Source organism: Poecilia formosa, unplaced genomic scaffold (assembly GCF_000485575.1).
Source record: "Poecilia formosa unplaced genomic scaffold, Poecilia_formosa-5.1.2 Scaffold22, whole genome shotgun sequence".
NCBI classification, from domain to species: Eukaryota; Metazoa; Chordata; class Actinopteri; order Cyprinodontiformes; family Poeciliidae; genus Poecilia; species Poecilia formosa.
The window spans coordinates 95,477-112,461 of NW_006799961.1; the positions used below are offsets into that span (position 1 = coordinate 95,477).

Here is a 16,985-nt window from a genome sequence, read left to right on the forward strand (position 1 = left end):
AACAATACAGTACATATAAACAATATGTACTGTATTGTTTATATATATTGTTGTTTTTGTTATGTTTATCACTTGTTTCTCGCGCGTGCAGCTGATCCCGCAGCGTGCTGTGGTTGAAGTTCACAAAGCGCGCGTGAAAGGCAGCGTGATGATCGTGGCGCATTGGACGTTTAAACAGTCGGTGCCAAACGCAGAAAAGGAAAGAATCGAAAGGAGGAGGGAGATCACGCATTTACCCCCGCTGACTCTCCATTTCACAGAAGCCAATGCAGAGAGGCGCACTCAGATCACCACAGACAACCTTCTGAGGAAAAAAAACAAAAAAAAACGCCTTATGAAATCTCACCTTATATGTAGGCTACACAACTCGTTTGTCTTTTTTTCTTTCCTCTGGACAATTTTACGCACCCCAGAAGACTACAAGAAAACGCCGCAGAGATGAGTGTTGCGCGGTCTGGCGTGCTTCTGAAGGATTCCCGCTCCTGATACAGGGACCAAAGAGGACAAAACGAGGCTTTTTTTTTTTTCTCCCTAAAGAAGATCGCAAATGTGGAGCGATTAGAGAAGGGCTGATGAAGGGACTATTAATCCTTTCAGTGCATCAAAAGCACCAAGGGGCATTAGAAGCGTTTGGATGGAAATCGGAACTGTTTTTGGTTTTATATGAAACTGGTGATTAATTCTTATGAGTTTTTTTTTTTCTTCACTTCAAATTAACAGGTTTAAGGAGTTTTCTTTTTTCTTTTCTTCTTTTTCCGGTAAGAGGTTTTATAAAAGTGTGAATTAGCAAGAAGAAATCCTTCTCATCTTTGACTTTTTTTCTTCTTCAAGTATTTCTAAATCTAAATGGAATTAGTTGAGTGTGAAGCCGTTTGTGAAAGAAACAGACATGGTACATGGGCACAGCTTCCTTCACGGTAAGACACTATAACTGAAGCACACTTACTCCGTATATTTTATTTTTTTCTTCATAGCCTTAACTCATCTGAAAGGGAACACTAAGTATCCGAGCAACAAATCAAGCTGACATCATTTCAAAAAAATAATGATAAGGCTGCATTTTGCAGCCTGCAAATTTAGCAGTGAAGGTCATAAGTTCTCGCTGCATGTTCTTTTCAATATTTGAAATTAAAATGAAACAAGTTCAAAAAGAGAAGTACTTCCGTTATATTATTGAGCATGTCTCAAACCTGTCTTTTGGTTATGTTTTGAAAAATCATCTTTAGTGTGGGGGAAAAAAAGAATGAATTGTTCACATTGCTGAATTGAGCCAGTATCAGGAATCTGAACTGTACTGTCTCAAACCTAAAAAAAAAAAAAGGAGCAAAACAATAAAATATGTATTTTTCTTTCTGATCTTACAGTTGTGGCAAGTCTACTCATACTCGGGTTGTCTGGGGCAACAAAAAAGGATACGGCTACAGGTAATTTCAACATCAAAAATCTATATTTTTATACCCTATATATATGATCCTTTCAAAGCTTCATTTATTGCTGGTTTTTATTTTATTTTTTTTTTTTTTTGTGTATGAATCTTGTTTTAGTGAAAAACAATTCTGGAGTAAAGCCTGCAGGTCAGTGTGGAGCGTGGGTAAAAGAAGCAGAAGGAGGACTCTTCACCTCCCCCAATTACCCAAACAAATACCCCCCCAACACAGAGTGCGTTTATATCCTTGAAGGTGAATATGATCATGACATACACAGTAGCAGAAATAGATAAAAAGACAAGGTGTTTTAAATGTGATTTCCCCCCACCAAATAGAGCACTGCTATAGTTTTTATTTTGCGTAAACGTCTAGCAAGACATGCCCCTTAGAGAATTGTTTTTATGTAGAAAGACGTTTTACCAAAGAGAGATGCCATTTAAGGTGGAACTAGTGTGGTGTTACGTTAAAATTGACTTTTTGAGCTTTATATCGTGTTATAATGTTATTTTTTTTTAAATCAAAAACATACCTGGTGAAGTGTTGCTTTTGATTGTTTCATGCATGTTTGAGAAATCCTTTAATCTCTCATGGCAGCCAATTGGGGGTGCCTAAGCGCTCCCTCTCACAAAGCTCCTCCTTGCAGCTGCAGATCCCAGCTGAGCTTCCACCGCTCAGTGCACGCCTCCACACACAGTTTCTCCAGACTAGTAGCAGCAGCAGCATTTGACAAACATCTGGTGGAACTGTGTGTCTGCTGAGCTCATCATACAAACCACTTCTCAGTCTAATGCTCCTAAGAATGGTTGTAAACGATATCACAGAGGAGCAGTGTTTTAATTACGTGCTGAAAGCAGAGCATCGGAAAGAGCGCAAGCTTCTTAAAGAGACACAGGCCATTTTCGATGTGTCAAATTATGATGTCAAGTTATTTTTTATAGCATTTTTATAACAACTGAACATAACATAGCTACTTGATTGTACTATAAAGTATGATGAAATGATGAAAACATGATGGGTTGAAAAGAACCCTGAAATATTTTCAAAACCATTTTTCAAATATTTTCAAAACCATTTTTTTCTGTTCCCACATGTATAGATGTGATCTGTTTTCATATACATGTTTCCCCAATGACAATCATCTGTGTCAAATATTTAATTCTAGGTTTAAGTCAATTTGTATTTCTCTAATTTTCAAATGTAAAATACTGATTCAAAAAAAAAAAATATATATATATATATATATATATATATATATATATATGGCATAAATTTATCAATTTCAAGTTTGATCAGTGTAGGCATTTGGATTGGATGATCAAATCTAGACCAGCTTTCTAAAATAAGTGTGAAATTTCAGTGCTAGCAGTTAGCCAGTTGAATATATTCACTTTGTTTACAAATGTCCTTTTTGCTACCAAGTGCCCGAAATGCTGCCACATAAACAATATAAGAGTGCTGAGCATTTCTTCAGTGCTTTTGTAGCTGAGTTGCAGCAAGAACTACTTCCTGTCCTGCTTTAAGATTCTCAAACATACAGGTTGTTAATGTTAAATACTCAGGTTTATATTCAACATAAGTAACTTAATTGAATACTGATTCGTGAGAAAGCTTCTGCTTTGATGAGAAACATAATTGTGTTTCAATGTCACAAACGCTCGCAGAAAATCTCATTACCTCCAAGCTACTTAAACAGCTAGAGTTTTTATCAATATCAATGAAAAATATTGACTGTACTCTATGAAATGATACTTTGTGCTTAACACTTTTCAATTTATTTTCCAGCACCCCCAAGACAGTGCATTGATCTACACTTCGAGGACAATTATTCAATTGAGTCCTCTTGGGAATGTAAATTTGACAACATTGAGGTTCGCGATGGACCGTTTGGCTTCTCCCCGACACTTGGGCGGTACTGCGGTCAGCACAGCCCACCAGATATCAGGAGTAGTGGCCGATACCTGTGGATAAAATTTGTGACAGATGGAGAACTGGAAGGGGTGGGATTTTCAGCAAGTTACAACTTCACAGCAGGTATGTGTGTGTTGTTGTTTTTTTAAAGCATTGTCATTTTTTATAATTGTTTCGCTGCTTTTATTTCCCTTTTGTTTATAGACTCCAGACAAAAAGAAAAGAAAAAAAATACATCCCATAGACCTCGGTCCCTTTGTTGCTTTTCTTGATCTTTTGTGAGACTCTTAATATTTTTCAATCCTTGCACAACTTAAGTCATTGGTAAGCTTGCAATAGATTTTTCCTGTTACTTTTGTGCTTGTTTCTGGCACTGATGGAGAAAAATATCACTATTCTCCAGCTTATAAAAATCACCTGCATAAACTTTATTCTCCATTTCCACTTTGGTTGCATGTTCCACTTTTGCTTAGCTTTTCTCACTCGACAAAGTATGTGGTCTGAGGTAAACAAGGAGAAAAAAAAAGGTCTGGGACGACAGTTTTCTCTTAATTGAAGTGATGGGTGGGACTCATTTGGGATATCAGGCAGATTCTCTATTTTTATTTTTTTATTTTTTTTGCGACAAGCACTTATCTTTTGTCTTTCTTGTGAGTGAAGGCAAGGTTTCATAGCCTTCACCCATGGACAAGGCAACATGAAATGAGAGTGGCATTTCTCTACTGCATTATGAAGCCAATAAGAAAATCTGGAGAAGTTACTCAACACTGGCGTGACTGAAAAAAGTACAATGAAAAAAAAAAAAAAATGTGGTTTTGGACGGTCTTTTGTCAAAACCTTGGTATATGGCAACGTCATTGCCAGCTCATTGCTATCCACATCAGTCAGAATCATAGAACGTTTTTAACGGACAGTTTTGTAATTATTATATTCCTTCACCTGCATTTTACTGAGTTTAAAAAAAATAAATAAATAAAATAAAATTTTCACTCTTGAGAGGCAAAGTGTCAAAAATCCCAAGGTTGTTATGTTATGTCTCTTCTGCCCCTTCATGGGCATTATGCTATTGGGCATTAAGGGTTTGTCAATCGTTTATGTGATGAACATGCTTGGAGTACAAAGACCTTTTGTTCAATAAACATGGAATCACCTTCTGGCTACTGAGGAGAAAGCGGCTGAGCAGAACAGGGGCTAAAGATTTATTGGTAATGACTGCTGTTATTGAGAAGTCAGAATGCCTGAGTCTTTTGTGGCAAATTACTATGAAGTGGCGCTGCTAATAACAATGAAATCCGTCCATTTCATGCAGCCCCAATAAAAGTCACAGTGTTATACTCTTTTGTGTTGTGTTTCCAAATGTGATTCAGCAGGAAGGCAAAAAAAACTTAAATTCAGTTTAATGAAATTAATAAAAAGCCATCTATTTTCTAGTTCATTAACAGCAGTGATAAATAAGCCATAGCACTTTTTTTTTTCCTGCAATGTGCATTTCAAGGATTGCTTCTTCCCTCTGCTTCACTTGGGCGGCTCATTGAAAAAAGAGAAATTGCTGAGAGAAAAGAAAAAGGCCTCTCGTCTTGATAGAAAATATCTGCGGAGTATAATTTGCATAATTAAAGAAGATAAAAGTCTTGAATTCACTCGACTTGATACTCTGAAATCTGGGAATATGAATAGCGTCTTGCATCCGCTGCTGCTTTCTTAGCAACGCCTTTTCAAACGGCCCTGTGATGAATGGGAATGTAGCGGCAAAGGAAGGCGACATGAATCTGTACCTCTTAGTTTGATTCCTCAGAAATTTTAGGAACAAAGGGATTCTTTTTTTTCCCCGTTTTCCTCCTTTTTCTTTAATTTCCAATTTTTCAAAGCCACACGCCCTTAATGACTTTAAATACCAAGTGCTCACAGCGGGCTGTGTTTTAAAATGCAACGGTTTCTTAAAGTTCTTTGGATCTCTACCCATCCACCAATTGCAGTCTCACTGACAACGTTTTCTGGAATATTTATTTCGCTGTGTTCTTCCCTGCAAACATCTAACTTGAGATGAGATGCATTGGAGATTGTATCCTTATATTATTTAGTTTCCACTAAATAACATAGACACATTGTCTGAAAATGTTAATATTATATGACAGCAGTAACAAATTTAAATTTAACCAGAAATGTCAGGCTTCTGAAAAGTATTCTCATTTCTATGTTCTCAATACTTGGTTTGGCCTCCTTTTCCACTGCATCAACACGGCGGCATGATTTGGTACCTTTGCCAGTGTGGGCAGCCTATTCCTGCTGGAAAACGAAATAAGCATCTCCATAAAGAATGTCAGTAGAAGGTTTTAGGGACTCTGATTTAAGCCACAATTTGCATAATTTAAATGTACATTTTTGCCCATTCTGCCATAAACATTCCTTTTTTCAATGGTGAAAGAATTCTTCAAAATTCAAAACCTCAGTCATAGGAAGTCAAACATTATATCCATAATTTGCACTAACAGCCTTTAACTTTTACAGCACTAACTTAATTTAACCAACTCTTAGCAATTAGGAAGCGGAATAACACATCGGACTATTCCTTTGAGTTAGTCTTAGTTAAGGTTATGTTTTTCTTGACAGACTTCAACTTCACAGGGAAACAAATGTGCTACATTGTCTCAGGGACTTTTGCAAGTGCAAGACTTGAATACAGTATGCTCAGTAGAGAAATTACAGAACACGCAAACTGTGGTGGAGGTATGCAAGTGTACATGTGCGATCCTAAGGCTATTTGAACATTTGAAAAGCCATAGTGCTTTTTAGGTTGTTCTAGAGCACTTTTACCAGAGAACCCTGTGGATGTTATATTTAGTAATATGTTCCAGCACCTTAAGTCATATTTGCAGAGTCAAACACTGCCACTGTACTAACTACACCTCCAAGGAGCACTTTATGAAGGATTTGGGGTGCTTTGTTAAATATGATGTCCTAAATTATACCTGTTTCAAAGGTTTTTATCTCTCAAAAATTTAAATACAACCTTTAAAAGTTGTATTTAAATGGGTGATTAAAAAGATATATGTAAAAGAAATCAAACATTTTCATTTATATGGAAAAACGTGTCAGAAGTATTACTGAAACTTATCAACACCCTTACGATGTTATGAAATGATTCCTAATAATTAAAAACCTGATCACGACTCGTAATTAAGGTGACTGACTTATGCAAGAGAAAAAGTCAATCCAAGCTCCAGCTGTACTTCGACATAAAATGAGTCAAGTGGCATTTAGGATTATGGCTAGAATAGGATATGTGGGCCTATCATCAAGAAGCCAGCATCATGATATTGAACGTAGATGGGCTCAAACTGGGAAATTGGAAATTGAACCATGGAGATTGACTCGTCCCTCTCGGAAGTAACCCACTTCCGCAGCACCATCGCTGTGGCCGGATAAAAAGTCAGGCAACTTCTGGTTTTCACATCTCCCTCCAAAGGCATTTGCCAGTGACATTTTGTGACATGTGACATTTTATTGTTTGTGTTTCATTTTGTTTTAATTGTTCTGAACAAACTGTCTGACGTTCCCAGTGGATAAGGACCTTTACCAGACTGTAAAAGACACAGAGAGAGAGAGAGAGGGAGAGAGAGAGAGGGAGAGAGAGAGAGGGAGAGAGAGAGAGAAACTTAGGGATTCATGTGATTTATTTGTTTTATAAGAAAATGTGAGGAAAAATGTCTTACGCGGTGCTATTATGAGAGGGATTTTGTCTTGTATTGTAATCTTCAGACAGTAAGGCAATCCATCCTTAAGAATGTGATTGTTTATCTTGTTTTAGTCAGAGGAGGTCATTTGGTGGCCCACAAACCTGATTCTTAAGGCTCATGAATTCTCTTAACCAGCAGACCCAAGTCAGTTTGTATGCTAGAAGCTAAAGTGCGGTTCTCTTGTTATTTTGTGCTTTGTTGCTTCCCCAAGCCTTTCTGGGATGTTAGTTTTCTTCAGGTGCCGGTGTAGGACATCTTTGTAAAGTAAATGGTGTCCACCTTGTTTTCACATTCCTGCACAATATCCTTGAACGCCCTTGCAAAACAGCCAGCCAAGCATGGGGGGCTAACACAAGTGTAACAAATTCAGCTATCTCAACCCTTCAAAACGACATACAGTATTTGAGGTCATTTGGAACTGCTGCTGATCCAGGTGTATTTGCCATGTGTTGCACCCATAAAACAAAACTGTGATTACAACAAATTTGGTGTTTTATCTACAAGGACTGTGGATTGTTCATAGACAATGCCAGGGGCTGGTTGATAAAGCTGTATGTCCTTTAGGCTAATGCTGTTTACAGCTTGACTTGTGATCAACTGCAGGTTGTCAAGGGGATGTGTTACAAGTTCATACTCATCAGCAAAATCAATCTTTTGTACTATAAAAGGTCTGATTTTAGTTTCGGCTTTTATACGGGGAAGGTTTAGTAGATTGCCATTGGTTATTGTTTTAAAGTAAATGTATTGATTCGGTTTATTTGATCTCAGTTGTGCTCCATTGTGGTTCATTTAAACTCAAATCTACTGGTAAAAATTGGAAGGGAAAGGGTTCGCTTTATAGTTTGGAACTTCTCTGAATGAACTAGATCAATGTAGTCAGTCTTGTTAAATCCCAGAACAGGAGCACTATAAAACATCTCTCTTTTCAATAATTAATACCGTTCTTTCTATCATTATGGTAGATGGGAGTTTGTTTGTTTGTTTGTTTGTTTGTTTGTTTGTTTGTTTGTTTGTTTGTTTGTTTTTCCCAATTGTTCAGAGTGCAATGCCATTTTCTAAGGGAGTGTTGTTAACTTTCTATGCTACCAGAAAAAAACCCGAGCTGTTTTCAAAGAGTACACGCTTTCCCATTTGACTTTTTTTGCACTCCCTTTAAGCTTTTTTTGTGTTTTAGAATTCTGTCAGCCTCAGTCTTAGACGAATGTCCTATTCTCTTACGTATAAAGGAAGGAATAACAGGTGTTAACATTTGAGCTCTCCTTTCTCTCCCTTGTGTTATTGCAAAAAGAGTTGGATAGGAGCAAGTTAGCATTGCAATCACACGTCTTGCAGCTGTGGAAGAGGTCAGCTTTACCCACTCTCTCCTGACCCATCCCTTTGCTCTTTCTTTTTCAGATAACAGTACTCCTTTTCTTCTCTCACCACCATAGGAGTGTTTTTTTTTTTTCCTTTCTTCTTTTTTATTTATTAAATTTTTTTATTTAGCTCACTGGGGCTATAAATACTGCATTCGGGCCAGAGGTAGCACAAATACAGAATTCTTATTTCATTTTCAGGCAGATTTGGTCCAGACGCGGACCGGATCAGAGCCAAAGTCTTTTTTTTTTTTGCAGGTGTCAGGCAGCCTCATGATCCCAGCCCGATCCGCAGCTGGCACATGTGCATAAACCCTCCGATGACTGCTATGCGGTTCTGGAGCCTTTACGGATTTGGCCCGCATCAGAATGCTGTAGGTTTTGTCTGTGCCTCTACCTGTGTACAGACTCAGAGATCGATGTCAGTCTCTGCTCGTCAGTGTTGGGTGCAGCCTGTGTACATGTTTGGTGGAACCAGCTGACAGGCAGGGCTGTAAAGTTGGGGGCCAATGGCCCTCGGGCCCCCCCCCCTGTTCCAGCACTACTGACAATTATCATGTTATCTTAGAAGTTACACTGACATCACTCATGATGATTGATTTGTAGGTTGGCTCTGCAATATCCTTTTTTTTAATTTCTGAAATATAATTTTTTTAAAGGGACAAACTTTTGTTTATTTGTAAATAATTTGCTTAACCAGTTGCTTGGTTTGTTTTTGATTGACTGACTGCCCGGTTAGTTTGGTTGGCTGGATGATCATGGTCTTACAGGTTAGATCCATAGTTCAGTTGGTTGGTTGGCTTGTTTTATTCAATTCAATAAAACATGTCGATTCAATCACATATTCATTAGAACTGATCCTGGTTGTCAAACAGTACAGTAAGCTCTTTATTCAGAACAGTTCAAAGGGTTTCTAAGGAAACCCAGCAGATTGCATCAAGTGATTAACTGGCAGCATTCACTCTTACTAAACAAGCATGTAGTGACAGCATGAATCACCTGCATTGTTTAGTTGACTGTACAGCAATCCCTCATACCGAGCATGTATGTAGTGACAGTGGAGAGGAAAAACTGTAATTGAATTGGTTCAGTTGGTTGGTTAGTTGGTTTGATTGCATGCTGGGTGGGTTTATTAAACCATACGCCAAGCATTCAACCATATGTTCAACCGTCTGTCTGTCCATCTATCCATCCGTCCCTGTTGCAAAATTCCAGTTCATTCTGAAAATGATAAAATACATGTTACTTTCTGGTGAAGGATTTAGAGGTTTATGCAATTTCTAGGGATTAGAACCATATGATTGACGTCTAAATGCTGAAGTGCTCCTAAGTATTTGCTTACACTTTTGTTTAACTCACAGCCAAAAGAAATGCTGATCAGATGTTTTCAATCCTCAACAGAGCAGGATATGGCTTCTCCTGTGTTCTGATAGTGAAAGAGAGTTTCAGGATATTCATTTGCTGTGTATTCAGAGTTTTTTTTTTTTTTTTTTTTTAAGGTTTGTTTCAGGATATTAATTTCAACTATATCCGCCAATGATGACAGATTCAAGAAAAGCGCAAAGGAGGAAATTATTTAGACTCGATGGAGTGGCTGTGCCTAAATGAAAATGAAAAGTTGTTTTACAAAAACATATTAAAGTGAGGCAGCTATAAAATCTCTAATGCATTAATTTATTAAATGAACTTCTTTTCAGGCATTAAGTACCATTCATGTTAAAATTATGGATAGGAACCTAAGAAATGTCTGCCAGTGCATAGTCATTTTTAATGCAACAATGTAGTCTTTGTGGTGTTAATGTTAAGTGAATATATCAAATCGTAATTTTCACACCTCTTTCAACTTCTTCTGTTTGCATTAATGCAAAAATACGTATGTTGTTGCTTCTGATGTTAACCTTTATCATTTACCGCTGCAAGACAGTTTTATCCTTTATGAACAAAAGGACAAAACTCTTCACAGAAGAGTATTTGTAAAACAACGTGGGCACTTCTGAACTCTGAACTTGTGAAAGGCTATGAATACTTCTGCCACCACACTGAAGTCAAGAATCATGAGTCTCTGACCTGATTGATTGCCTCTAAAGACGGATCTCATTCACTGTGTAGGAAATTACCTTTCTTTCTTGTTAGCATGGAAATTTTTACATTTACTTTTACATTTCTTAATTCTGAAGTTTACTTACAAGCATATCGTCACAAAGGTTTTGCAGAAGTTATGCAGCTAGACCTGACAACACACTATAAAGCTAGTAAAAACATGCATACATTACAAAGTGTTGCATTGTTTCTATCATGGGATCTTTGTGCTATTTGGCTCTTAGGCTAAGACCACTATATTTTACATCCTTTACTTTGATATAAATGTCTCTAACTCAGTTCTCCTAACTCAGCAAAACAGCCCTGACAGTGTGTTTGTTAGCATATTGGAGTCTTCACTCAGGAAACAACCAAAGTCTGTTGCTGGGAGGGTGGCTAGTAGCTGCTTCTCTTGCTGTTTTAATAGCTTCCAGCCAGTTACCCTGAAGATCAGTCGGTGGCTCGGCCTGCCTGCCTGCCTTGGTCCTCTGTGGCAGATTGTTAGCCAGGCCTGCTGTTCAGCTGCAGATGCTGTGGGAATCAGGGCAGGATGCCGTTATCTGGGAATCAGCTGTAACATAAACCTTAGGGGAACGGACACTTGGATTGGAATACTGTGTTTGTAAAACACTCCAGATGTGTATTTGCTATGCCCACCTACATGCGTCATCTTTATTTCCTGGAAGCTTCTGTGATTCTGTATGGCATGTACCCCTTCAATCTGTACCTTTTTTTTATCTTTCTTTTTCAAACTTTAACAGAGTATTTCATTATGTTTAAAAGGTGTTTGCTACAATATATTGTATAGACGATGTATATGGTGTTTATTGTCTGAGTTGCATTGCAATAAGCTCAAATTGTCTATTTCTTTAAACATTGTTTCTTTTTCCCCGTTATTCTGCTAAGGGCTGTTTTTCATTAGCATATCACTGTGGCAGATCCTTGGCTGTCATGCTGAGAGCCTGACTTTTACCATTAGCAGTCAGACTAAGTTGTGTGATTTATCTATCTGTGCATTAGGGGACCAGCCCATCAGCAATAACTTAAAGCTGTTTTTTACTTGAGAACAGAGCAAGTGGTCCCTTTTTGTTTTGTTTTTTTGTTTGTTTGTTTTTTTATAGATGACGTTTTTCTCGTTTAAAAAGCAGATGCATTGGCCAAAACAAGCAAATATTCAGAGTATGAATAATCTGTTTTTTGATTCAAGGCTTTGCTCCACGATTTTCTTAAATGCTAGTTGGCATTGGCTCAAGTTCTACATTCCCAGCTTATCATCTAAGAGCAAATGTTTGATTCCAGAGGGAGCTAAATTACATTTGGCATCAGTGTAATCTAATAGGTAATGGAAAGCGTTTGTTTTGCTGCCAAGAGAATCAAGTCAACATCCAGCAATGAAGGAGGGCAAGAACATGATGGGATTATGAAATATGGGATGTCGGTAATCCTCACAACACTTTAGAATTACAAAACAGTCATGGATTTAATCAGACAGCTAAAGAAGTGCATATATTATGCCCCTTTACACAAAATGCAAATGGAAAGAGCAGACGATATGTTTTTATGAAATATCAGCACATTTTGGGCCGTGGGAGTCAAGTTAAAAGATCACGAAGAAGTGTGCTATTGGTTTAATGCATTTCATTTCTGTCATATGAGGTTGTTCAGATCGAACTTGACTGTGAATTTGTCTCCCGGTCGGTTTTGATTATTTTCCATTTTCCATAAATAAGCAGGTGATCATCATTTAAAAATAAGAATTATTGTTATCATAAGTGCAACTGAACTTATCTTTGACTTGTAGCTTTTTTTATGTAATAGAAATTGCAGGTAACTCTGTTGAAATATTTCTATCAGTGTCTAGATTAACTTTCAAAAAAGTTAACAATCTAGACATTTGAACATTTGGTTTGAGCAACAGTTGAGTCGAGAAAAAAGTATTCATGTTTGAATGCTCTTTGTATAAATGAGACATTTGGTTGTTTTAATTCAATTCAATTCAGCTCACTCAGGGCGTCAATTCATAGCACATATCGCAAAGCACTCTCTAAGAAAAATAAGAAATATCTAATATGAACAAATAATTACAAAATTTACTGTTTTATCTGAGATGCCTCAGTCATTGTAGTGACAGCAAAGAAACAATGACCTATTAAGAAGGCAGTCCAGTTTTCAAGGCCTAGTTTCGGATGTAAGGATAGCAGAGTCTATTATTACCTCACCAGGAGGAGCAGATGACCGAGACCCTCTTGAGGGTCTTTGGATGTTTGTTCTTTGGCACTGGTACCACAGAGGTCTCCCACTGTTGTGGTACTTCAGCCAGCTTCAGACTCAAGTCGAACATAAATCCCATGATGCCACACAGTTAATCTGCACAGCACGTCGGGAGTCTGGAGCTGATCAAGTACGTTGACACTTTGAAGTACAGTATGTGTGTCTCTTTTGATGCACTACCATTTAGAATAGTGTGTGTACGTATTTTGATCAAACGTGTGGATTATAATGGTTTCAAATGCATTAAGACTTACACATTTCTTTGGCCATGGCATAGCCCTCATGGATCAGCTTGTTCATACCAAACGTTCAACAAACCCTCTATTAATGGAATTTCAATTAGCTAAGTGCCTCAGATAAATAATAGATAATTAATTCTGAATGTCTCTTATGCTGTCGTGTTGATTTTTAGTTTCAAGTATGTAGCGTTTGAGGGAAGCGTCATCATAGAGTAGTATGCGACAACGTGATGATAGTTTTGGTTCATTCTCGCAATTACTGAGTCGCTATGAAGTCGACTTTGTATCAGACGTGCAAGTGTTGCAGTGACAACCAAACAGTGGCTTTTGTATAGGCTGGAGTGTCAGATTTGTAGCCTAAGCCTGTTATGATTTTGTCTGCCTGTGCCATTGAACTGAGAGGTAGATACGCAGTTGTGAAATGAGGGCATAAGTACCCAAGGTCTGTTGTTATGATATTATTGGTAAACACTCTTTATTTTTACAGCTTTGAAAGTGCTATTGCCTGTGGTTGTTACGGTGCAGAGGGTCCATGAGGTCCATAGACCACCGACCGTACATCAGTTGAGTCCACCAAGTCAATTAGGACCATCTTCTCCCAATGACAGATTAGAGTATTTTTGGCAGACTGCCCAGAGCAAGGACCCGGAAGAGTCAGGAAGTCGATCATGTGAGTTCATCTCTGTTTTGCCCCCCAAACAAACACCAATAGCCTTACGAACAGCACGGCCTCGCTGGCATTTCATTTTCCATTTGGCAAGCTCGATTAATCACAGCACTCCTATATAATGCAACGCACATGGCCACCCACCGTTACTGGCTCTCATTATTCCCCCACGCGGGGAAATGTACAGCTAGGGGCAACTGAGGCAGAGAAAGAGCAAGGGGAACATTCTGGCACTGCAGATTCTGAACAAATGAGGGATAAAAGTAACGGGCCAAACAGGACAGGAGCTGGAGCAGGGGGGAAAGTAAGAGGGATTCAGTGATACCCAGAAAGATGTGGGTTGAAGCGAGTGGGTTATGGCTAAGCTGTGAGGAGGACTGATAAAAGACCGGGACTGTTCCACGTCCCCTCAAGGCGCTGCTTCTATCTACATATTCATTGAGCTGACACTGGCTTTTCTCCCCATCGTCCATGAAAGGATGCCAAGTGGCTTTTACCTAGTGGCTTCTAATAAGCCTCTATGTCTAACATGCACACAAATCTCTCATCAAGATGAGTGATACTTAGGAACAAATATTTGCTTCCTTGTTTTCTAAAAAAGCAGTATCAAGCAGGTTAAAATACTAAAAAAAAAAGAAAAAAGCTTTATCTGTTGTGTTTATATAGCTCTGCATCACATAAACATCACTAGATTTAATGTTTTTCTAACTGCCTCTTGACTGTTTATGTCTACGATTGAGAATGAGACATGCTGACATTATCTTCTTTCATGCATGTCGTCTGATTGTTTATCCCTTCTGTTCAGTAGGATATTTGATCTGCCGCAGAGGGCTAGAACAAATACTGGGACAAAAAACTTTAGTGCAAAAGCAGACTTTCTCTTCATCAATCAAGTGTTAACAATTAGACCAGAGCACATGTTGGAGATTTTAATGCCAATTCCTGATTCAGGATTTTACAAGTACCCTCCTCTGTTAGGAGGCCATTTTGCCTGGCCTCTCTTCCTCTTGCCATGCTGTCCCCCTTTTGGCAACCAGGAGTGAGTTTTCAAATGTTTGCTTATCTGTTTCGCATTTGTGTGTCAGAACCTTCGATGCGGGATTTCCAAAAGACTGCCAACTTTCACAAATTCAGCATTTTTCAATTGGATTATTCAAAAAGGATAAAACAACAGTTTTGCTGTAATGTGCATATTTTTTTCCTGCCATCTTGTGACTGCCAGTTTCAGTGAAGCAATAACTTGAATGAACAGCTGACATTCAATTCAACTGAGTTTTTTTTTTATATATAGTACTGATTCTCAGTGAACAAACGGTTCCAATTTATATACATTTATATGTAGTCATTCAATCCAAACAACTTCCACTCAAAACTGTTTTTATCACTTCTTCCATTAGCATCCCATTTTCTGCATTTAAAATAAGATTTATTTTAATCCTGGACAATCATGTTTACAGTAAAGGATATAATTTCACAGGACGAAGGGCGTCTTTTGTTGCATTACTAAGCCAAACAGTTCTATTTGGAAAATCAACTGACTCGGCACTCTCTGATTGCTCTCTGTGTGATCAATAAATGTATAGAGTTCCTTTACAACAGCTATCATTTCATCGTAATATTTTTTTTTTTAGTCTTATGTCCACAGCAAGGACATTTCTTACCAAAGATTGGAGTCTGGCTGGACTTTAGCTGGAAGGAGACTACTTAAATCTGTATGCTGCTCCTAATCCCCTCACACAAACACAGCCACACACTCTGGACCTCCACACTGCAGCTACATCTCGGCTCTCAGATCAAAAAATCCTTTTCATTTTGTACTTCCAGTTTGTTTCGTGGAGCGATGTTGATTCTACGTTTGTGTGCTGGCAGCAGAAACGTCCTTTTTCCTGCAGTGAACAGGAAAAGGATAAGGTGACCTTGCTGGGTATTAGAGCTTTTTTTTTTTTTTCCCTTTTTCTGGAATACACTTGTGAAATGCTGTTTTACTTTGTCAAAATGTATTTTTTAAGAAATAGAACCAGCCTCCTGTACGTTGTACTATTTTAAATATTGAGGCATAATCTATTTGAAGCTTGCTCTGGTAGGATGTGGAATTCTAGTGAGATTGAAAAGACTATCTACTTTTAGATAACTGTGTGCTACAAAGACATCATTTTCTTTCTTCTAAATTAAAAACGTAGAAGTTGAGCTGGTGGAACGTGGTTTTGAATTTTCTGGCCCAGAAGGCAAGAAAGTTTTCTAAGCGTTTTAAAAACTTGTGTCTTTTGTTCTCTAGTTATCTGGAAATTGTCTGTAAATGGAAAGTGAAAACCTTCGCATGTTCTTGTAGGGTTTAATACAATCAAATTGTGAGGAGTTTTTTTTTTTTTTTTTTCCCCACTATAGATAGAGCATCATTTCCTTTATCTCTTAATACACATCAGTGAAATGCACATCACAGTAATACCGGTGGATTCACAACAGCACAGAACAGAGCGAGGTAAGAAAGACCTGAAACATAACCACAGGGTTGAAAATCAGACAGAGAAATAAAGAAAAGCTGGGAGATGAAAGGAGAGATTAGATTTAAACTCTACCAGCTACGAGATCGTGTGTTTCTTGCTCATAGAGAGGGACTGACTGATCAGGAGGGTGTTTTGAGGCATCGATTTTTATCGTGCTCTGAAGTGGAAGGCTTTGTGGAAACTCTAAATTGTGGTTTGAGTGAGAAATGCTCCATTTCAGAGGCTAGAAGGAAGGGCTTTGACGTACTTTCATTCGATGGTGGCTCTAATTGTGGAGGCTTTAGCTCTTTATGCCCCAGCGGTGGATCTCTTGACACACCATTCGTCAAACATCAGTCTTCTTATAAACATAAGGAGAACATAACTTATTTCGAATAGCGATTGCAATCTTTTGTTGTTAAATATTAAACAATGAGCAGTGCTTCTATTTAACAAATAAGACAATAAGTTACGAAAGCTCACATCTCCATGGGATATGACGACTAAAAAAAAAAAAAAACGGTGTCTGCAGCAGCATGACGGAAATATTTTAAGAACGGCTTGAGACTACTCAAGCTTCTTTTAAAGGTTAATCAAGCCACTGGTATTACAGTACTAAAAATGCAAATGCCATCCCTTCCAAACTCTTGGAAGCTCTACGGTTAACTTGTTAGACTGCAGGAAGGATCCAAGAGCCTTTATTGCCACATTGGTTGAGTTCACAAAGTCAAAAAGGATCGGAGTTTCTAATAACTTTGCCTGATCCCATGCAACCCAGCTTACCAGCTAGTTTTTCCACTGGGACATGTCTAAAATGTC

General features: G+C 38.1%; 1 protein-coding gene across 6 annotated transcripts in view; it reads left to right on the forward strand.

Annotated features, from left to right (window-relative positions):
* The first annotated feature begins 117 nt into the window (after positions 1-117).
* neto1l (neuropilin (NRP) and tolloid (TLL)-like 1, like) overlaps positions 118-16,985 on the forward strand; it is a 70,212-nt gene continuing 53,344 nt past the window's right edge. For 3 of the 6 annotated variants that reach the window (XM_016669338.1, XM_007547827.2, XM_007547826.2), the window contains exons 1-4: positions 125-917; positions 1,365-1,424; positions 1,545-1,679; positions 3,210-3,458. In XM_016669338.1, the coding sequence (XP_016524824.1) occupies positions 890-917; positions 1,365-1,424; positions 1,545-1,679; positions 3,210-3,458 (472 nt within the window). In that variant the 5' untranslated portion in view covers positions 125-889. Of the gene's footprint in view, positions 918-1,364; positions 1,425-1,544; positions 1,680-3,209; positions 3,459-16,985 lie in introns of all 6 variants that reach the window. The other 3 variants (XM_016669336.1, XM_016669339.1, XM_016669335.1) reach the window with 3 other exon arrangements.